The sequence below is a fragment of the Neolamprologus multifasciatus genome, chromosome 19 (assembly GCF_963576455.1).
Source record: "Neolamprologus multifasciatus chromosome 19, fNeoMul1.2, whole genome shotgun sequence".
NCBI classification, from domain to species: Eukaryota; Metazoa; Chordata; class Actinopteri; order Cichliformes; family Cichlidae; genus Neolamprologus; species Neolamprologus multifasciatus.
Genome location: NC_140457.1, coordinates 15,093,240 through 15,115,501, shown reverse-complemented (window position 1 = coordinate 15,115,501; position 22,262 = coordinate 15,093,240). Strand labels below are relative to the sequence as shown.

Below are 22,262 nucleotides of genomic sequence, written 5' to 3'. Positions count from 1 at the left end.
CGTAAAACTGCCATATGTGCGCATGTTCAGGAATTACCTGCATGTTTCCTTTGCCGATTTTGCTGTAGAAATGTGAATATTTTCTCTATCACTTTGAACAGTTATTTTTTTGTTGTTGCTGTACCCTGAATTAAAATCACGATGAAAATACGATTTACTACTGTGGATATCAGGGCCGTTATTGCCGAGATCAATGCCAAGTAGGTGCTTGTTGTTAAGCTAAGCTAAAATTAACTCTCGTCTGACTGGCTGTCCACTGCATATTCACACACTTTTGGTTATTCATGACGTTTTACCTATTTCTTCCGCAGCTACATTGGCATGAGAGTCTATAATGTGTATGACATCGACAACAAGACGTATCTCATCCGTTTGCAAAAGTAAGAAAACTGTCCTCTGAAAGTTTTTCTCTTTTATAATGAATAAAGCTAGTAAATACAACAGAAATATCACAAAACTAGTCATGCAGCAGAATGACACTGTTAGGTTTTGCATTTAATTTATGCTAATGACAGTTGATGCATTCATACACAAGTAGCCACATTTCAGTGACTCACAAGATATATTTGTAAACTTCAGTATTCTAATCTACGACCGTGCATCGTCTGTTTCAACAGATGTGTCCGAGTCTTTTTAGTATCTTCTGCTGTCAGATAAATGTTTCGAAGTCAAAAGAATTATCTCATGTTTTCCCTCTGAAATCATGCCGAGATCTACAATACTGTGCATAAGTACTGAGCCACCCCTCATTTCTTTCAGTTGCTGTTCATCTGCTGTAGATAGTTTTTTTTTTTTTAGACTTGTCAATTCTTCTTTTAATAATAGTTCCTTAGTAATCACCTTGTTAGTGGAAAAACACAATTTTATGCCCGTCAAACTGTATGTATTTTGCATAGCTTCAGCTACAGAAATGCGAACAAATGTGTGCTTTTGTGGCAGGTTGCTAGTAACAGAGTTAAAAATACAATTTAAAATTGATTTTAGACATATCACTCATTTATCCTTTGAGTTATGTGTTGGCCTGTTAGGTCAGTGTCAAGTGCCTAAAAAACAACAACAAAAACCAACATTCTTGTGAAAATGGTCAGGTACAAGGACTGAACTGAAAATAGATAACAAGGCAACCAGTCTCCAAGGAAAACTTTGAAAGAGCCTTAGGTCAGTCAGTAAAGTCTGATATACTTGGAAAAGTATATAGAAATTAGGGATGGCTCAATACTTTTGCACACTACTGATATTTTCCTTCCTACCAGAGCAGGAAATGGAAGTACTCAAGTAAAGTACTTTAAAATTAAACAGTAAATTTACTGAATTGTTTCCAGCACTTTGAATCAGTGAGAATAACAGAGTGTTGCATCGGCAGGCCCGACAGCAAAGCTGTTCTCCTGATCGAGTCTGGGACTCGTATTCATTCCACAGACTTTGAATGGCCCAAGAACATGATGCCTTCAGGGTTTGCGATGAAAGTAAGACTATTTAAAAAACATAAAATAATATAGTTGTGTTGCTATTTTAGGATATTTATTGTGATGTAATGAGTTTATTGTCCCATTGGCTTCACTGTGGATAAATAATTTAATTAGTATCCTTACTTGCACAAATTCAGTGACTGTATTGATTTGCCTGTCCCTAATAGATGGATCTGTACAGTAAATGTAAATGTCATTACAATGACTTGTGGTTGTTGTGATTTATTTACAAACTACATTTGTGTTTGTTTGTTTTTGGATCACTTGTTGTGATGAAACTGATGTTAAAGAGGTTTTTTTCAGTGTCGAAAACACCTGAAGACACGCCGACTGACCCAGATTAAGCAGCTTGGGATTGACCGGATTGTCGACATCCAGTTTGGCTCAGATGAAGCTGCCTACCACTTGATTATCGAACTATATGACAGGGTCAGAAAACATTTCAGATGCTTTTTACATTTCATGTTCATATTCAAAACCTGTTACTTACGTGCAACTGCATATCTGTTTATGCCTGTTTGTCGGGGTGTTCATCTCCATTTTCAGGGTAACATCATCCTTGCAGATTATGAGTACACCATCCTGAATCTGCTGAGGTTTCGGACAGCAGAGGCAGAAGACGTTAAGATTGCTGTGAGAGAGCGCTACCCTGTGGAAAGCGCCAGACCCACCGAACCTCTCATCAGTTTGGAGCGGCAAGAACCTCTTTACTAGTTTTTGGATAAACTGAACATGGTTCAAAATTCAGTTAAAAAAAAACAAAACAAAACTCAGAACCTTATATCAGTGATTTATTGTTGTTTTTTTATTTAGGCTGACTGAAATCCTTAGCAAAGCACCAAATGGGGAGCAAGTGAAAAGGGTCCTGAATCCTCACCTTCGTAAGTATCCAGGCAAAAGATACACAAGTTTAATCTTTTGTTTCAACATGTATAAAGACTATGAATCTTTTTTTTCCTTTCCTAATGCATCCACAGCATACGGAGCCACTCTGATAGAGCACAGTTTGATAGAAGCAGGACTGTCGGGCTCTATCAAAATTGACAGTCAAGTTGATTCTGCCCAAGGTATAGTAGGGCAGTTAGAGACTATTTTATTTCTCTTATATTTTTCTACAAATCTCCAACTAAATTTGGTCTCCCTGCTTTTCTCTTCAGTTGCTCCTAAAATCCTGGAGGCTCTGCAGATTGCAGAAACTTACATGGAAAAAACTGAGAACTTCAGTGGCAAAGTAAGCAGTTTTTAGATTAAGATTCTGTAGTAGTCTGATTGAATTCACTAACTCTTCTTTATTATAACAAGGGTTACATCATTCAAAAGACTGAGAAGAAACCAAGTTTAACTCCTGGCAAACCCAGTGAAGAGCTGCTCACGTATGACTCTGTTTTTACATCAAGGAGTACCTTTTTTCATCTGGTTGTGAAGTGAAGGATTGTTTAGCTCATGTGTATGATGTCTACTTGCAGATACGATGAATTCCATCCATTCCTTTTTGCCCAGCATGCAAAAAGCCCCTATTTGGAGTTTGATACCTTTGACAAGGTACATGTTAGCGCAGCTGGGGGGATAATAATTAAGTTATTTTTTCAAGAAAAATAAAGACTAATCCACCACAATAATCTGACACAGGCGGTAGATGAGTTTTTTTCCAAGATGGAGAGTCAAAAAATTGACTTGAAGGCCTTGCAGCAGGAGAAACAGGCTCTGAAAAAGCTGGAAAATGTTAAGAAGGACCATGAGCAGAGGTTGGACGCCCTCCACCAAGCACAGGTTAGCAGCAAAGGCTTTACATAATAATTCTTGCTTGTACGCACAAGGAGATGTTGAGGACAATAACCACTCAGCTGATCGTGACTTTGCTGAAATCTCGTTTTGTGTGCTGCAGGAGGTGGACAGAATAAAGGGTGAACTAGTGGAGATGAACCTGCCTGTGGTGGAGAGGGCGCTGCAGGTGGTGCGCAGCGCACTGGCCAATCAGGTGGACTGGACTGAGATCGGTGTTCTTGTCAAAGAAGCACAAGCTGCTGGAGACCCCGTGGCCTGTGCCATCAAAGAGCTCAAGCTGCAGACCAACCACATCACCATGCTTTTAAAGTGAGATCACCCCAAAAAGCAATTAACTTAAATGTCGTAATTTTTATGTGAAGTCAGATTGATATACGCGGTATTGTGTTGTGTCACATCCAGGAATCCGTATATTTCTGAGGATGATCAGGAAGAGGAAGAAAAGAAAGAAATTGTGGAAACGAAAGGGAAGAAAAACAAAAATAAAGACAAAGGACAGAACAAGAAGCTGCAGAGGAACAAACCCATGTTGGTGGATGTCGATCTTGGGCTGTCTGCTTATGCCAATGCCAAAAAGTAGGTTGATGTGTGATGTGCACACAATAATGCATTATGTGGGGAAAGTTGATAGACTTTATTATTGTGTTTTTTTTAGGTACTACGACTCCAAACGCAGCGCTGAAAAAAAGGAACAGAAAACCATTGAAGCAGCAGATAAAGTAAGAAAACTGTCTTTTCATTTTTCCATATGCCATGATGTGATTGTACGATCAGCAGGAAGCAAGATCCGGATCTGTTCTTCTAAGGAACGTTGTTTTCTTATGCATTAAAAAACTCTCCTGTGGAACCAACTCCCAGTTTTTTTTATGCGGGGGAGCCGAGACACTTTCTCTGTTTTTAAGATTAGACTTAAAACTTTCCTGTTTTAGTAAAGCTTATAGTTAGGGCTGGATCAGGTTACCCTGAACCATCAACTAAGCTTTGTCCACACTGGAAGCGACCACTGACTGTACAAAGCGCATGATACCACTGGTGATGGGAGGTAGGCGTGAGATACATTTTTCTCTCTTCTGAGACGGGGCGACTGAAGTGACCACCACTGAATAAAATACTACCATTGTCTGACATATGACCTGGAACTAATTGCAGTGGAGAAATGAATGTACTCAAGCCGACTAGCCGTCACCTTCAGCTCTTCTTCACTCATCTCTTTTTGCTTCCCACGTGTTTGTACACCACTGCTGTATTTAATCACAAGTTATCACTAAACTCTGGGGCTCTCTCTCACAGTTTCTCTCGTGTCCTTTTTCTGTTTGCTCTTTTTATTTTCCCCCCATACCCCCAACTAGTCACGACAGATAGCTGCTCCTCCCTGTACCTGGTTATGTTGGCGGTTTCTTCCTTTTAAAAGGGAGTTTTTCCTTCCCACTGTGAACAGTGCTTGCTCACAAGGGGTCAACTGATTGTATAAGTTTCTTTCTACTACTGCCGGGTCTTTACGCTACAATAAAATGCCTTGAGGCTACATCTGTTAATGTGAAATAACAGAATAACATACTTTATACTCTTATACTTAAATTTAGATTTTACTGATAATTTTTCTAACTTAATGTCACTAAAGGCCATGAAATCAGCTGAGAAAAAAACACAGCAGACCCTGAAAGAAGTCCAGACCGTGACCACCATTCAGAAGGCCAGGAAAGTCTACTGGTAAGACATGGATGCGTATGTGTGGAAACTTTATAATGTGCTTGATCTGTTGAGTCTGTTTTAACTGTCTGTTCCCGTTTGGCAGGTTTGAAAAGTTCTTGTGGTTCATCAGCTCCGAGAACTATCTCGTCATCGCAGGAAGGGACCAGCAGCAGAACGAGATGATCGTTAAGCGCTACCTCCGGGCTGGTAAGGAAGCTTCTACACACTTCTCTTGGAAAATAAATACCGTCAAAATCTGGTTTATCACTTGTTCTATACTTTCTCAGGTGACATCTATGTTCATGCTGACCTCCATGGAGCAACTAGTTGTGTCATCAAAAACCCCTCAGGTAAACTTAAAATGCAGCTTTCAATGCATTCTCCCCCACTAAACTAGTTTAGGTTTCTCTGAGTTAAACTAGTTTCTCCTTACACCCTCCACTTGCTCATCGTCTTGCTCCAGGGAATCCCATCCCTCCCCGTACTCTGACAGAAGCTGGCACCATGGCTGTGTGCTACAGTGCTGCTTGGGATGCCAAGATTGTCACCAGTGCTTGGTGGGTTCATCATCATCAGGTGAGTCTAGAAAACTCTTCATGTTTTTTATGTATGTATTATCATTGAGGAGAGTGATACGATTCATCCCAATGAATCATGACGTTATCATTTTGGAATATACAGGCGCTATCAGAGAAGGAAAAACCTGGTGATTCAGTGCATTTAGATAGTCAGCTGACTTCATTGGTGAATCTAGACCTGACCAACTGAAACAGCCTCAGATCATAACATTTTCCCACAAGCTTCTGTGGTACTGGGCACGATGAGTGGATCACCTCATCCGCCTTCCTTCTTACCCTGACGCACCCGTCACTTCAGGACAGGCCTTATCAGACCACATGACCTTTTCCTCATTGCTCCAGAGTCCAATCTTTATGTTCCCTAGCACTCTGAAGCCTCCTTTCCCTATTAGCCACACTGATAAGTGGTTTTCCTAATTTAATTCTTTACTCTCGAGTTGTCTTTGCATTGTCCGCATGGAAATGTTCTTACTTTCACTATTAATCAAATCTGTGAGCTCTTCTGTTGTATTTTTCTGATTTGATATGCGATCTCTGATTACTCTTCCTAAGAGATGGTTAACCACTATTTCTCCAGGTTGTTGTAGTTTCTGTAGTTTCCTTACTTGTTTCCTTTGCTTGAAGCAGGCCAATAATTACGTCTTTTGATATATTTTGATATGTCTTTGGACATGGCTGTTTAAGAAATGCGAAGCTACTCACAGATATGTTAGTTTTAAAGCAGCCATCCTGTGGCTGCAGTAATTAAATCAGGGATACACGTACAAAATTGCTCCATACTAAAGTCTAAACACTCTCTGGGACCTTTGAACTTACAGGCATGTGGTGTTTTTTATAGTATAATTGTTTATTATTATTGATAAGTGGTATTATGTGTTTTTTCTCCCACAGGTGTCTAAAACCGCTCCCACTGGCGAGTACTTGACAACTGGAAGCTTCATGATCAGAGGTATCAAAAAGCAGAATTCGAATGCACGAAAGACCGACTACAAAGAGATCAGATGGGACTCATTTTTGTAATTTTTTTTCCCTTAGGAAAGAAAAATTTTCTGCCACCTTCTTACTTAATTATGGGCTTTGGGTTCCTCTTCAAGGTGAGTACCATCACTAGCTGTGAGTGTATTTTCAAGCCTTTATCATTTTTAAAGAATTCACTAATGTCTCTTCTGCTTTTTACAGGTGGATGATCAGAGTGTGTTTCGGCACCAAGGGGAGAGGAAGGTGAGAACCGTAGAGGAAGACATGGAGGAGGCCACATGCAGAACTGCCGAGCTATTAGATGAGGGAGAGGAGCTCATAGGTAGGAAGAAGCCATCAATGATGTAATTCTGTCCATATCTATCTATATGCATTTGTTGAGCCATTTCTGCTGCCTTTCTAGGGGATGACAGCAGTAATGAAGATCAGGGTGAAGAAAGAGCAGACGATGGAGAGACCAAGGAGGTGGAAGTGAAAAAGGACGACGACACAGAGGAGGAGGATGATGGCGCGAGTGGAGAAGTAGACTCTGCAGCAGATGCAGGAGAGAAGGTGTCAGAGCGCAGTGATGGTAGAATGGAAAAAGAGAATGAAGAGAGTGAAGAATTCAGCTTTCCAGATACGACCATCACCCTCTCTCATTTACAACCCAGCAGGTAGTACCACTAACCAAGCAAAAGAAAAGCCAAACAGATGTATATTTGCAGAATTAAAAGTACTTTAATAACATTTCTCCTTATTTCTAGGAGCTCCCAGAATGCTGGCTTCAAAAAAGAAACAACTGCTCAGGCAAATATTACCATCTTTGGACATTTAAGTTTTTTCCATCTCATTTAAAGTACAATAAATAGCAGTTTTTTATTCATTAACTTTCAGGATGACGTAGATTCACAGGGGAAAAAACACATGACTGCCAAGCAGAGAAGGTGAGCGTATAACCCAAATGAAAATCCAGTTTTATATTACAAGCGGATGATGACAGCATGAGCAGAGAAAGGTGACCAGTCACTGTGTTTTTGCCTCCTCCCTTAGAGAAGAGAAGAAGAAGAAGCAGCAGCAGAAACAGGAGGGCTGTGAGACTGAGGAGAAGCCTGACAAGTCATCCGGTGGACCGGTGGGGGATCAGGGGTCCAAAAGTGGCAGTGGACCCTCTCAGCAGCCGTTAAAGAGAGGTCAAAAGGTGAGACGGACGGATGAAGTCAGCATTTTTTGTGCTGTGCAAGCATCAGAGGTTTTAAAACCTTTTAGTATTTTTTTTTTAATTGAGAGCTGAAGTTTTACTAAATGAGAAGATTATAAGATTACATTTAGTTTAAAAAATGGGCTAAAGGTACCAGCCACACTCTTTTGTCATTACAGAACAAACTGAAGAAGATCAAAGAAAAGTATAAAGATCAGGACGAAGAGGACAGAGAGCTGATGATGCAGCTGCTTGGGGTGAGAATGAATAGAAAAACCCTTACATGCAGCTGGCACTAGTACTTGCAGCGCATGTGGTTCTCGATGGTGTCGCAGTAAATAACATTTCAGCTGCTTTGCTTCCTTAGTCTGCTGGATCCACGAAGGAGGAGAAAGATAAAGGGAAGAAAGGAAAGAAAGGGAAGGGGAAAGAGGAGCCCGTCAGGAAACCGGCCGCTCAGAAACAACATCAGAAAGCTCGTAATGTGGAGACTGCTGGGAAGAAAGCAGAGCAGGGTGGAGGGGAGGAGGAGGAAGAGGAGAAGAGGCAGCCTGGAGAGGAGGGAGGTGCTGCAGAACAGGAGGATAAGGTAATGTAAGGATTCAGTATGTGTATGTATAATATCTGATTATGTTTACAAAGTTATCTGCATAAAAAAGTAATCAAAGTCTGCCTCCTTAGAAGAAACGTATAAAGAAATTAAGAGTAGCTCAAGACTTTTACACAATACTGAATTTAGAATAAACCTATCTGTGGCTGTTTGATGACTCATGGCCACAGACTGGTAGCTGGAAAGGTTCAACGATGCTTTCTTCTCTTTCAGGAAGATGAGGTGGACCAGGACAATCCTGGAGCAGAGGTAAGTTTGCAGTATAAAGATTTAAATATGGATTATTAATCCTAAAAAGAAATCTGCATGCCCTTTAAAAATACTACTAAAAAGAATAGCTTTATTTTAAAGGATTTTTTTTGTCTGTTACTTTAGGAAGCAGAGAATCTGCTCACCTCTCTAACAGGCCAGCCACATCTGGAGGATGTGTTGCTGTTTGCAGTGCCAGTATGCGCTCCATACACTGCTCTTTCCAACTACAAGTGAGTGTTATCAGCTTTTCCTTGTATTAGTCAAATTGAAGAGACCAAAGCCTAACTGCTTGTTTGTCTTCTGCAGACACAAAGTGAAACTGACACCAGGTTCTCAGAAAAAAGGCAAAGGTAATTCAGAAAGCTTTTGACTGACATTACTGTAAAGATAGTTTCTTTCAAGCTGATGGTAAATTCTTGTTTGTGCTTCTACCAGCTGCACGCACTGCAGTGTTCAGCTTCATGAAAGCCAAAGAGGTGTCACCAAGAGAAAAAGACCTGTTCCGCAGCGTCAAGGTACAAAAAACCCCCAAACCATTCTTGCCTTTAAGAAGAGTGCTTTCTGTTAATTTGTGTTGCTAAATTTATGTAGTTATTATCCATTAGAAAATAACTACAATCCAGTCATTTATCAAGGAATGCTACACCAAATAAGAAGCATTTTAATAAAGTCACCTCACTTGTAGCCATTTCATGAGATTAAAATGAATGAACATCAGCACACTGTCATCTCACCTGCTGCTGAATCTTTATTGGATTATATTTAGGGTCAAACAGATGTTTCAGGGGTTTGTTTTTTTTTACGTCACATTTTCCACCCAACAAACTGTAAAAGTAGAATAATCTTATCTATAACTGAAACTATTATGGCATGGTTGCAGTTTTCCCTTGTGTTACAATTCAAACTGTCCCTTTTCTCACGACGCTGTGCCGCAGGATTCTGACCTATCCAGAAACATGCCGGGAAAAGTCAAGGTGTCTGCTCCAAACCTGCTGGCTGCCAAGAAAAAATGAAGGATAGAAGACACGAGCCAGAGAGACTTTTGAAATTTACAGCATTTCTTCAGTACGGAACTGCACCTCAGTCCGGGTCACTGAGACTCTGCCGACTTCACCTATATTTCAGACATGGGTGGTTATTTGTCAGTGGTGTGCCCTTTTTTCAGAATTCTTGAGATTGTATTTGGTGAACCACACCATGTAACAAAGCTGAATATGTCATGTGTTTATTTTCTGAGTACAAATTATGCATTGTAGTAATAATATGCCTTTTTTATCCCACACTTAAAAAGAAAACTAAATCAATCAAGGGAATTTTGTGCAAACCAGGCAATTCCAAACAAAGCTGCAGCCCCAATAAACTTGCAGTGAGTTATTGATTAAATTAAGTTTGTATGCTACAGTAGCCACTTTCAACAATTTTCTCCAATTTCAGGCTTTAAAAGCCTCTTTGAAAGTACAGAATCACACACACACACACACACACACACACACACACACAATTATATAAATAATCATATATACACATAAAAACTTAAAGTTAGCATTTCTGTGCCTTAAAGTAGATAGTCATGTGTAGCATAAAGCACGAGTTTTAGGTCTGTGAGAACTTAGGAAAATCATTCAACATCAGTAAACACTGTATTCAAGATATTCTCAAAAATTATAGTAATAATTACAGCAAACTTATTTTTAATTTGTTGTTTGATACGGAATCACTGTCTTAATGAATTTAAGTTTTGTTTTTAGTTCACGTTTGTCGTCATAAGACGCATCTAATCTGGACAGAAAACGATGCCGTCATTTAAGCTTTTCATCTCTACTGTCGAAACGACTCATCAAAATTAAGATGGGCAAAGAACGTTTAGAGAGAAAAAAAAAAAGAAGCTAATCCCAAAAGTAGTGAGAGGTTTCTCCTCTGTGCTATCGCATCACCACTACTCAACAATGATGGTTGTCCCGGCAACATCTATAAGGTGATTAACAGTTTTGAGGATGGCCTGTGAACCATCATGCGTCAGGCGGGACGCATTTCTAACAAATCCGAAGCCGTTCAGCATTCCCTGGAGAGGTTTTTATGTATGAAAGTATCCACTGACATGAAAAGGACTACCTGCTTTCAAAAAGCATGCATCCCTTCCACGCATACATATTGTCCTCTAATTGTCCTCTTAAACTAAGAGCCCAGTGTGTTGACACGTGCCATTCTCTGTTTGAGGCTGTGCAGGAGGTGTTTAGGCAAACAGTCCCAGTAGCTAGACAAACGCTCCCTGTGCTGAAGGATGGTCTCCATGCAGAACCTGGAAATTGGAGAGTTAGATGAACACGACGTGATGGCAAAATAAATTGAAATGGATTTCAAATCTGTATGCACTCACCGAACTAATGATTTGGGCTGAACATTGAAAACCAGCAGGTCATTGCTGTGTGCCTGTGAAGTGGAGGAAAAAATCTAATTCACCAAGTGAAAATTTGCATTAACTGCAGGTTAAATTGAGATATGATGACCATCTTACAGCTCTGTGGTGCGACAGCAGGTTGTTGGCACACCCTCCGAACGCAAACACTTCACCATCTGGACCAGCGCACGCTGTGTGCCACAGCCTAAAAATCACAAAGTCAAACATTGTCCACATTTTAGCTCAGGAAAAACTGCCAGCGCACTGCCAGCTGTTCACAGTAACGTGAGATGGTCACCTGGGGCTCTCTGTGTGACTGTGTTTGAAAGGCTTCCATTCATTTTTGCTCACACTGTACAGCCAAGCATCACCTAAAAGACAGAAAAATAATCTCTTTGAGATCAGGTATTATTTTAGGACCTCTGATTATTTGCTCCTTGAGGTCGAGTGTCTGACTCACTCAACGTCTCCCTGTCTGTGGTGAAACCTCCAAATAGGAAGATGTGGTCTGGTGACACAGGAGTGAAGGAGTGCCAGGAACGGCCCACTGGACCCTGCTGGGGAACGCTCCTAGAGCAAGGCAGAGTGGGTCATAGGGGAATAACCGTGCAGAGCAAAGGTGGATAACTCTGTGCACACGATCAGATAGTCTTGCAATTAGAAACGTGATATTAAAAAAAAAGAAAGAAAAAAAGAAAAAGATTCAATTCAAAATCTTGCTATAATCCGTATAATATGTATGATCTGATTAATAAAAACCTTTATAGTGTGGATTACATACCACAGCACATCAAGAAGCACTTACATTTCGTGCCACTCCCACGTGTCCAGGTCAAGATAGTACAGGTCATTTAATCTGTAGTTCTGTGAACAAAACAAAAGTACATTTGTTTATTTTGAAAACATCTTTATCTTTAAATGAGCGCACACACTTATGCACATAATTTAGGAGTGGAAAAAAAGAAGAAAAGTGATGCTTACCTTGTATCGGCCACCAAACACGTAGCCTCTGTTGCCAACTGTTGCGCAGGCATGAGCTGCTCTGGGTGAAGGGGTGTCCCCCTGCATCAGGCCAAACCAAGACAAATTGAAAATACGGTTTAAAGATCACTAAGATCTCTTTTTTTTAAATTAGAAGAAAAAGGGAGAGGCTGTTTGATTACAGAGGATGTTTCCAAGTTTTACTGCAGGGCAATGTGATACACGCATTTGTGTTTTTACCGTGGTAATTGGCTGACTCCACGTTGACGTCTCCAGATCCAGGATGTGGATGTGGTTGTTCCAGCCTCGCCCAGGGCTGTCCCACTGTAGCGGTGAAAACAAAGAGGACAAGGCAGAGGGATACATTTAGATATTAAGCCATAATTATTCAAGAAGCTCTAGCTATTAAAAGTACATTTAATTAGCAAAAACAGCATCTAATGGATTTCAAGACATAATTTTATAATAGTTTTGTTTAAATGCATCATTTGTCGTAAGATTTTTGTTTTTACAGACCACAAGAGAAGACGATTCATCATATTCAAAAGTCCCTCGATGAGCACCCTGTGCAGCGTAGCCATAGCCCCCAAAGTAGATAATTCTGCAATCATTCAGACAAATTACTTACATACATATTTAAAATCTTACAGAAATGATCTCTCTTATGAATTTCTCATTGTGTTGTGATCAGAAATGACCACGGATTCATCATGAGCATGAACTCTGGACTTTTAATGATTTGTTTGGACTGTTTTTCCAGCGTGGAAGGATTGTACATGTGTCTTTAATGACTTAAAAAAACCAAAAATCTCTAATCCACGCAGTGTCAAAAGTATACATACAAGCTCAAACATATATATAACTCACTTAAATCTTTTAATAAGTGGCTCTGTAGGCAAAGGCCTCATTAGTCATCGTGATTGACTACAACGGGTAGTTTCTATGTGCAGCATTGAAAAGGATTTGCCTGACAGCAGTCATTGGATTGACCAATACTCAGAACAATGTGAAAGAAGAAATCAAGAAGATATAAGGAAAATTTTAGATTCACACACAACTGTCACCTTCAGATAAGAGGAAATTGGTTAGGATGTTTACGAACAACCCAGGAACCGCCAAGGCTCAAGCCTGCCGTGAACTGGACACTGCTGGAGCGCTAGTGTCACCGTCCACAATGAAGCAAGTATTGATGACTAGAAACAGCATCTAGTCAAGGGAGAGTTTATCAAATTTTAAGCGGGGGTGTATAAATGAATTTGACCGTGTTTGGATTAGAGGAAATCCAAAAAAAATTCAAACTTGTGCACTCAGTCATTAATGATGTCTGCCGTACAATCATTCCATCCTGGAAAAAGAAATCATTAAAAGCCAAAAATTACCACAACATTCATTTCTACAATTAGAGTATGTAAACTATACAGTAATAAAACTTCTAAAACAACGACCATCATTGTGTCAAAATTAATGCCATTTTACTTTCAAGTAAACTCAAGATCAATCTATTGTTTTTACTCTTTTTTTAATAGGAAAAAAAACATTTCACAGTTGATCTAAAAACATGTTTGTCAAAAGAAATGAAGGATTGGTGAAACTGAGCCTTATTTTCTCAAGCACAATGAGTAACTACATTAAAAAAAAAAAAAACTGCATTAAAGAAAAACTCCAAAACAAACATGCAAACAAAAACCCTTATCCTGTTACCGGTTTTTCTGAACCCAGCAGCCCAGCTTGTCCTTGGATGATGGCGGAAGTCCTTTAAGATCCCTCATTTCCTCCCACACAAGGCTGGGAGTTCTCAAGGGCAGGCGGTAAATCTATACGAGCAAAGACATTTTGTAAAGACTGTCCGCTTGCACAGCTGGCTGATATGTTTTTAAGGTAATGTGATGCAAGCACCTATTTAAAAACACCAGAAGCAGATAGGAAATTTAGTCTAACCCTAGTCACACCCTACCTTGTTTGTGTTTCCCCGGGCGTGATGCCCCCCGAAAAGGTAGAGAACTCCATCAACACACACCCCACAGCTGCCTGACATCGATGTGTGGAGGCTACCTCCAGCTATATGCTTTGTCCTGTAAATAGAAAAAAAATAAATATATAAAATATGTATTTGTTTATATTTATTTTTTTACACAATTACAAAGTAGAGGTATGATTGGCTTGCAAGCCAGATGTCCTCACCAGACTCCTGACTCCATGTTGTAGGTCCAGATCTCATTTCTCGGCAGATACAAGTCAAAGAATCCATGGTTTTCAGCATTCTTGTTCAGGAGGATGAACACAGTGAAATTTAGACAATTACGGAGACGGCAGAAAGATACAGAAACATAATAGCAATGCAGTTTAGGAGCATACCTTGTATCCACCCCACACATACATGATGTTTCTGTCAACTACTGCTATATGACCACTGCGCTCAGCTGGGGCGTCCTGCTCAACTGCTTCAGCATCTAATAACTGCTCATCGTCCACTTCCTCATCTTCCTCGTCCTCATCCATATCTTCATGTAATATCCAACCAACTAATCTGTTATCTTCATCTCTATCCGAGTCGTTGTCATCCTCTCCGTTGGGCAGATCTCCCCTGTCTTCTTCCATCTCTGCCCTTCCCTCTGCCATGCCAGCCTCTTTTGTTTCCTATCAAAGCAAGAAGTAAGGTACTGAGAAATCGACTAGGTTATTGCCAATAGGATTATTCTATTAACGCATTAATCCCGGGCCAAAAATAATATTTAAAACAAGCAAAAACATAAACAATCAAGGAAATGACCCACATTTAAAACAGTGGAGGTGAGCAAAATTAGCCATAAAAATAGAACATGCTCTCTCTGTGTCAAGTAGAGATTTGCTTGTTTCTAGGCCAAAGTCACATCATCATTTACCATGGCAGCGGATTGTATCATGTTAGCAAGTAGCACGACAAATGCTGACCTACTTTTCTACCTTAACCGTTTAGGCAACTAGCCCAACGCTGGCATTTAAGCATATCTCTAATATTACATGGAAGACTTATAGCGAATAACAGCGTAACAAAATGCTGTTAATTCATATATTTGTCTAAAATTCTCTTAATTGCTTTGCTGTAATTCGTGCTAGCAAGCACCAAACAGTTATTTCCCTCTGCAGAAGAAAAACACACCGAAAACTGTGCGCTAAATACCGCTCAGATATATCTACCTCGTTTATGTCTAAACTAACCAGAATTCAAATATCCTACACAAAATCTAGCCAGTCCTGTCATCGCTTTACCTTATCAGACACTAGGGTTCCTTGCAAATTTCAGTAGCAATGCGCCATTTATGTAAGGTCATCACAATCTTCTGGGGGGGCACGACCGGAAATGACAGACTTTTTAAATCCACCATCTTTATAAGGTCGGAATTAACGGGCTAGGCCGTCCCACGTTGTATAAAGGTTTTATTATTTATATTATTATTGTTATAATTACTACTACGAAGAAGTCACTACTGCTAAAGGACAACTCTCATATAAGAAACAGGTACGCACAATTAGGTCAAAATCAAATGGAGAGACGTTTTTCTTTTCAAAATAAAAGTATCCACATTTAATTGTTTTCATTAATAGTAGGGTGGAAAAGTAACCCCAAAATTTAAGACTCCCAAACGCAAAACAAAGCGCAACAACGCTTTTCGTTTCGTTAAAGTTTTAGATGAAATGGATGTTATATAAAGATAAAATTATAAAAAATAATTGCCAAGCTGAATGGGAGAGGCTACAGCAGAACTCAAAGCTCTGACTGTGCTGAATCCAACACCATATATGCCTGTATCAGGGACAGGATGCATCTATCACAAGAGCCACTCTTTGGTATTAGGGTTAGTAAAATTGGTTGCACATATAAAAATGTGTCAGTCCTTTTGAAACAATTTTAGAAAAACATATTTCACAAAGCTACGATATAGTGACTATAGAGAGGGTAAAACAGATAGGAGTTGATAATGTTATTAACTTAATGCTACCAACTACTCAGGATGGTTCAAGTTGCAATTCAATGCATAGACACAAAAAGGTCAGAAAGTTCAGTACAAAGCATAAAAACTTTATTATTCCTCATAGAACAAAGACTCAAAGACCATAAAATTATTTCATTACCAGTCAATTTTCAACATCTAATATCATACAAAAGTAATGTACAGTCAAATTGTAAATCCGGGATTTTCTTCACAGCCCTTGAAGTTTGCTGTGAAGAAGAAATAAGAAAACTGTTTAGTTTGAACACAATCACCATTAAAACCACCATTGTCACTGTTAAATACACCAAAAACAAAGAGAGAGAAAAAACTTTAAGACTACACCCCACCTGTCCTCAACTGTCCTGTTGGATGGATAGTACACCTTGAAACTGAATCCACTTTTTGGGAAGGAACCCTGACAAAGTAAACGGGTTAAAAAAGATATTGCTTACTTATATTAGAAGAAAGCATCCTCTGCGATTTTCTGACAAAGAATCTGTCATTCATTCATACCGGGTTGACACAGAGGCAGTCTGTGTTAGTGATGCTGAAGGGGTCGTATTTGTCTGCGAAGACGATGACGTCAGGTACTGGGTAGACTCGCAGGGAAAAGTCATAGGCCCAGAATACAGGACTGACATACAGAGGCAGTGGAGTCAAGTGACCCTGGGATAAGATTGTCCTAACAAACTGAGAAGAGAAAGAAAAAGAAAAATACTACTATCACTACTAAAAGCTACTTTTTGCTTTAAGAATATTGATTAACAAAGGCTTATAAACCTCTGACAACATGATGAATGCTGAAGTGATGATTCTTCCCGTATGAACAGGTTTGTTAAGAAAAGTTGAAACTCACATGGTTTGGAATGTCAAGATTGTTATTGGGCAATCGGACACAATTCCTACACATCTTGTTGACCAGGTCCTCTCTGATAATGATAATCTCCTGGCTGCAGTACTGAATCCTGTCAGAGAAATATGCATCATTACATTATGTGTCTGCATGGTTTTAACTAAAACTATTCAAAATCACATGTAAAACCTGTACTGCAAGCTTAATTAAACACACTAGCAGATACTTGTGCGTCAAATAAGAGCCACATGTTTGTTTCACCTGCATGGATTAGTTGTGAACACAGAAAATGGCACTCTCTGTCTGAACTCCTCTGTGATGTGGTCTGCCAGGGGAGGTCTGAAACGTAGTTTACCCACATTTGTTCAAACCACTTGAATCAAAATCTCACAGAATAAAGTTTAAATCTAAGTGTCTATTAAGGTTTACCGTGGCAGGATGGTGCCTGGACCAGGGTCTTCAGGACCGGGAACAAACACAAAGCGACTACTGCGGGTTTAAGATGAACACACTGAAACATGAGTAAGTAGAAAACAAAACAATAGCAGAACAGAGTGAAAAATCTATTAGAGCTTACCTGCTATGAATGCTGGGGTATGAGCATATAGCATCAGCAAGGGCTTTCAGTGACTCTAAAAAACAATAAACAAAATTAATAATAATAAAAAATGAATAAAACCTCTGAAAACCTGTCTTTGTCCCTTTATTAAATTGTTCTGATGTTCTACAGATTTTAGCATTGACCGATTATATATGTATAGCTATTCAAAATATCCATCTAATCAGCCAATCACATGGTAGCAACTGAATGCGTTTATGCATGTGGAAGCAGTTAAGACTTAAACCATACAACAGAATAGGGAAGAAAGGCGATTTAAGCAGATGTGATTGTTGGTGCCAGAAAAGCTGGTCAGAAACTGCTGATCCACTGGGATTTTCCCACATAACCAACTCTGGACAAAACTGGCTTGTTTCCTGATGGGCAGTCAACAGTAACTCAAATAACCACTTGTTACAACCTTGTATCCTTAAGAGCATCTCTGAATGCACAACATGTCAAACCTTAAAGCAGACAGGCTACAGCAGCAGAAGATCTCTCTGATTGCTACTCCTGTCACCTAAAAACAGTGAACTGAGGCTACAATGGAACCGGCTCATTAAAATTGTATAACAGAAGATTTGAAAAATGTTGCCTGGTCTGTTGAGTCTCGATTTCTGCTGTGGCATCAACTTTAAATACCACAGCCTACCTGAATATCATTGCTGATCATATCCACAGGGTATCCATATTCTGATGACTGCTTCCAACAAGATATGACTATGAAAGTGAGTTTACTGTACTCACATGACCTCCACAGTCACCAGGCCTCAATTCAATAGAGCACCTTTGGGATGTGGTTGAATGGGAGATCCACATTATGGATGTCCAGTCAACAAATCTACAGCAAGTGTGTGATATTATCATGTCAATATGGACCAGAATCTCTGAGGAGTGTTTCCAGCAGCTTGTTATTCTTCTTATCTTTTTAAACAAATAACACTGGCTTGTGGCTCTTCATTCACTCTCTGTTTCCTATAACAGTTAATGACTTGCACAGCAGCCATATTTGCTCCATAGATAACGTGCACTGAAGTATGAGATGGTCAGAGTATGCAGTATAAATGTCAGGGGCACTAATGTTTTCATTCCACGGAGGAATTTTTTGAGGACGCACACCAGGATTCAGACACCAAAATAATAGCGGACAGCAGAGGACACGTCGTTTCACAGCTGTCTTGTTTAAATAAACATTCCTGGAATTGTCACAGGACATACATGACAGGAAATCTCTGTGCTTATGTTCAGCGTGAGCTCCATATCATGGTCAGTCAATTGATCTGTACAGTGTTTACACAAAAAACTATGTCAATAAAATTTTAGAGCATCTGTCAAAACTCACAAGCAGAGATTTCAAGATGTTCAGTGTGTTATGAGACTTTACCTTTGAGTGATTTGAGCTGTGTCTTCCCATACGGGGCAGAAGAGAAGTTTCCACAGAAAATGAAGCAGGTGGGGGGCATGGTGGCATATCCTGCAATTTAGAAATGACATCAAAAATGTTACTGGTGTCACGCAGAAGTGTACTGTTGACTTGTAAAGTTCACTATCAGACCTGAGAACATGATGTTGAGCTTTTCCATCACTTCCACACTGTCCAGCCAGACATCGGAGACGATAACAAACATGGCGTCTTCATTCTCCTCTTCCAGCTGCTTCAACTTTGCGGACGTTTTCACTGAAGTGGCAGATGGACCTCCAAAAAAGTTAATGTTTCCATAGTATGCTCTGGAAATAATATAACAATTGCACCAAGGAATCAGAATCATTTTCTGGGGACCTCATATAATAGAGCCATAGTTATCAAGGAATTCAAGTAAAACAAGAAGTAATACTGTGGACCCAAGCAGGACAGCCCAAATCCACAATTGCTCATCGTGTTCTCATAAGATGCTGTTTCTTAATAATCCTCTAATGGTAACTGAATTAAAATTATACACTTTAAAAGTTTCCTAAAAAAACATTTTTAAGTTGTGCATTCTGACTACAATAAGGCTGGGGAACTAAGCACTCCTGTAACATACTGTGATTGTATTCAGTCTTTATAGTCTGCTGTTGAGAAGTGTGATCTTGGCATGTCTGTGTAGCTTATAATGACAATGATCTCTGACTTAAAGAGTATTTGCCTTCATATTAATTCAGTGGCATTTTCACTAATTAACAAGGAAGACAAGTTAAACTGACTTCACTTCACTGGAAGCTCCTTAACTTTTAGTCTGAACATGATCTCACACACACAGAAACTCATACTTTATACTAGAATGTAATGTCAAAATGTATATTTTGCAGTACAACTAGTCTTCCTCTGACCTTGTGGCTGATGAAGGCTCTGTTGGTGGGAACCCGAAACCATTGACGTGGAACACAGAGTCCTCGTACCAACCTAGAAGACAAACCGTGAGTTGCAAATTCACAAATAGGCTTGGATGTGTGTATAAAATCCACATTTTGCCATTTTTACTAGAGTGATTATCTTACCTTCTGCCAGTACAAAGCAGGATTCTGTGTAGAGGCCATTATGAAACTGGTGAGAGTGGAGCTAAGGAATTTATCTTTTATATTCCATGTGATTTTACATAATATGAAGGACTTTTATTAACATCAAAGGATATTGCTTTGGACAAGTCCAGCTGTATTGTTCCACTTGGGTCCTCCAGGTAAAATTTACCCTGAAAAGAATGGTTTCAAATGTTAAATGAACCAGATTAAACAACAACAACAACAACAACAACAACAAAATCCTCAAACTGAACAGAAAGTCACAATTTTCATCGCATTCAGTGAAATGGAAAACAAAACAAAACATAATCTCTTATATTTATCTGGATCACTAACCTCTTTCAGTTGTGTGATCATACCAAGTACAATCACCTCTCCCAGTTTAGCTGTGCTACCAAGCAATGCTTCAACCGTCTTAAGCTAGGAAACACAAATAATGCTAAAAATGGTTAGTTAAAATTTTCATATATTTATTTATTTTTTAATTGCTGACATGAGGTAATACACGTTTAACACAGTGTCCATTACAGTAGCTTAGATTTGATACCTGAAATTTGTTTTGACCCTCTTCAACAGCAGCTCCTATCGCTGGCGGGGTGAAGAGTTCATGGCGATGTGTTCGCTGCAGAAATGAATACGACATGCACACTAGACGTATTAAAAATGGCAGCAAAGACAGCAGGTCAGCCTGGAATCATGAGACAGATTTTACTGACTTGCTGAAGGATTGTATAGCGCTCCCTGAAGAGTTCAGCTTTTTCTCTGGCCAGGCCACACAGACTGGGAGCTGGATGACTGGTCATACTGATGCTGGATGGAAGTCAAAAGTCAAAATAAAAGCTTTACAATCTTTACCAAACACACTGCGGTCTGCAAAACAGCAGAAATGTTTTTATTTAAACAATAATTTACATTAACTTTAAAACAAAAGAGAAAAACAAACAAACAACCAAACAGTTGTTTTACTCACGGTACAAATTTCTTCCTCTCCACACTGTAAATGTATCTGGGCACATCAAAGGCTCCAATTATGTTGAAAACATTATCTCTGGAAGGGACGGCTCATATAAGTAAACAAATTAATCCCAACCTTACTCTACAAAGAACCTGCAACTGAATGACTTCTGTCCCAGCATTTAGTTTTTACCGGCATTCATTATATTAAAATGCTTTATGATCAATTAATTAAGCATACTGTGTCAGCTTCTACATGAGTAATAAGTCCAGTGGATATTTAATTTCAGTCGATGTACAAAGGACACCCCGAGTCCTTCCAAAAATATTAGAACAATGCTATTTTTTTTTTAAAACTTACATTGTTTCGTCACAAGTTTGAGTGCAATCCTGCACGGCACTTTCCACCACGGACAGCTCGATCATGCTGGAGGACACTGCGCGAAAAAACAGTACAGTCACAGTCTGAAAAAACTCACATGGGAGCACAAACATAGGAGCACACAACAAGCTGTACTGCACTCACATGGCTGTTTTTCCACTGCATCCAAGACCCTTTCAATAACATCATCAAGTTCAGAATGACTGACGGACTCCAGCACCTCTACAAGGTACCTGCTGGCCTCACTGGAGCGCAGAACAAGAAGAAGCCAATCAACAAATAAATAACAAATAACAACAATAAGATACCAACTACATGACTAAACACGGTCCAACTACATCTAATTATATGTGCACATCCAATAAAAAGGAAGTCTAACAAAAGTGTAAAAAGCTTTCTTTGTTCGTTTTTAAAAACATTTTTTCTGTATTTAATAAGGCAAAATACAGAAGGCTTGCACAGCGAGCTACCTGTTCGTAACTTTAAGATAAAACAAAAGACGTCGTTGTGTTTTCGAAAGTTTTCAAAGCAGAAAAAAAAACATTTTTATCTACACAAGAATACATACGGGCGCAGTATAAGTCCTCTCATCTTGAAGCCAGAAGACACTTTCGTCTTTATTCTGCGTGCAACATCCATGATTATTTCTTCTCCGACTCAAGCTTTGGCGCTAAATGTCAACTTCCGCAAACTTCCGCAAGTGTCGTCACTTCCGTCTTAGGGGCCGCCTCTATTCATTAAAAAAAAAAAGCGAACTTGAAAACAAATCTGCCGAATCATTTTCACAAAATTATGTTTCTTTTTACTGTGAGTTTCTCTTTTAAGTGTATTCTAATTTCCATTATTGTGTTTTTTAATACAGGCTAAAGATGCATAAAACATCACGTAGCTTTTTAAGGATAAATTATTTAAGAAGAACAAAAATAATAGCAATAGTAACAGAAGTTATCAAAACGAAGCGCAAAAGGTGTTACATTGTTTATATTGTATATTTCTTAGCATGTTAATAGTGATTTGACAAAACAGAATACAATTACTCTATCACGTGTCACCTTATATTTTACTGCCATTTATAGACT

At 39.3% G+C, this 22,262-nt stretch overlaps 3 protein-coding genes across 4 annotated transcripts; 1 reads left to right on the top strand and 2 right to left on the bottom strand.

Annotated features, from left to right (window-relative positions):
• Nucleotides 1-3: 3 nt before the first annotated feature.
• nemf (nuclear export mediator factor) lies at nt 4-10,429 on the top strand. Its single transcript, XM_085142931.1, has 32 exons — nt 4-200; nt 312-380; nt 1,364-1,466; nt 1,773-1,898; nt 2,016-2,164; nt 2,283-2,350; nt 2,447-2,536; nt 2,627-2,700; nt 2,772-2,842; nt 2,936-3,011; nt 3,099-3,239; nt 3,355-3,563; nt 3,657-3,830; nt 3,910-3,973; nt 4,876-4,964; nt 5,050-5,153; nt 5,234-5,296; nt 5,410-5,522; nt 6,416-6,473; nt 6,560-6,618; nt 6,704-6,824; nt 6,906-7,158; nt 7,249-7,291; nt 7,379-7,428; nt 7,535-7,682; nt 7,862-7,939; nt 8,050-8,271; nt 8,506-8,541; nt 8,668-8,774; nt 8,851-8,894; nt 8,980-9,059; nt 9,480-10,429. Exons 1-32 carry the CDS (start codon nt 142-144, stop codon nt 9,555-9,557), a joined length of 3,219 nt encoding a protein of 1,072 aa, XP_084999057.1. The 5' UTR covers nt 4-141; the 3' UTR covers nt 9,558-10,429.
• On the bottom strand, nt 9,273-15,337 carry klhdc2 (kelch domain containing 2). 2 transcript variants are annotated; one of them, XM_085142940.1, is made up of 14 exons: nt 15,173-15,337; nt 14,279-14,560; nt 14,105-14,184; nt 13,878-13,995; nt 13,625-13,737; nt 12,440-12,524; nt 12,164-12,247; nt 11,924-12,004; nt 11,748-11,806; nt 11,403-11,512; nt 11,241-11,313; nt 11,060-11,147; nt 10,922-10,974; nt 9,273-10,843 (listed from the first exon to the last, which is right to left on the bottom strand). In XM_085142940.1, the coding sequence occupies exons 2-14, from the start codon at nt 14,540-14,542 to the stop codon at nt 10,720-10,722; spliced, it is 1,332 nt and encodes a 443-aa protein (XP_084999066.1). In that variant the 5' UTR covers nt 14,543-14,560; nt 15,173-15,337; the 3' UTR covers nt 9,273-10,719. The 2 variants fall into 2 exon arrangements, with proteins under 2 accessions (XP_084999066.1, XP_084999067.1); XM_085142941.1 differs by lacking the exon at nt 15,173-15,337 and adding an exon at nt 14,698-14,774.
• A 554-nt stretch (nt 15,338-15,891) lies between these two features.
• Nucleotides 15,892-22,004, bottom strand: pole2 (polymerase (DNA directed), epsilon 2). Its single transcript, XM_085142933.1, has 19 exons — nt 21,752-22,004; nt 21,328-21,428; nt 21,163-21,238; nt 20,818-20,895; nt 20,564-20,657; nt 20,395-20,469; nt 20,184-20,267; nt 19,961-20,017; nt 19,827-19,875; nt 19,659-19,731; nt 18,904-19,076; nt 18,733-18,822; nt 17,328-17,382; nt 17,180-17,239; nt 17,012-17,089; nt 16,754-16,862; nt 16,411-16,587; nt 16,245-16,312; nt 15,892-16,124 (listed from the first exon to the last, which is right to left on the bottom strand). The coding sequence occupies exons 1-19, from the start codon at nt 21,820-21,822 to the stop codon at nt 16,106-16,108; spliced, it is 1,587 nt and encodes a 528-aa protein (XP_084999059.1). The 5' UTR covers nt 21,823-22,004; the 3' UTR covers nt 15,892-16,105.
• Nucleotides 22,005-22,262: the final 258 nt, after the last annotated feature.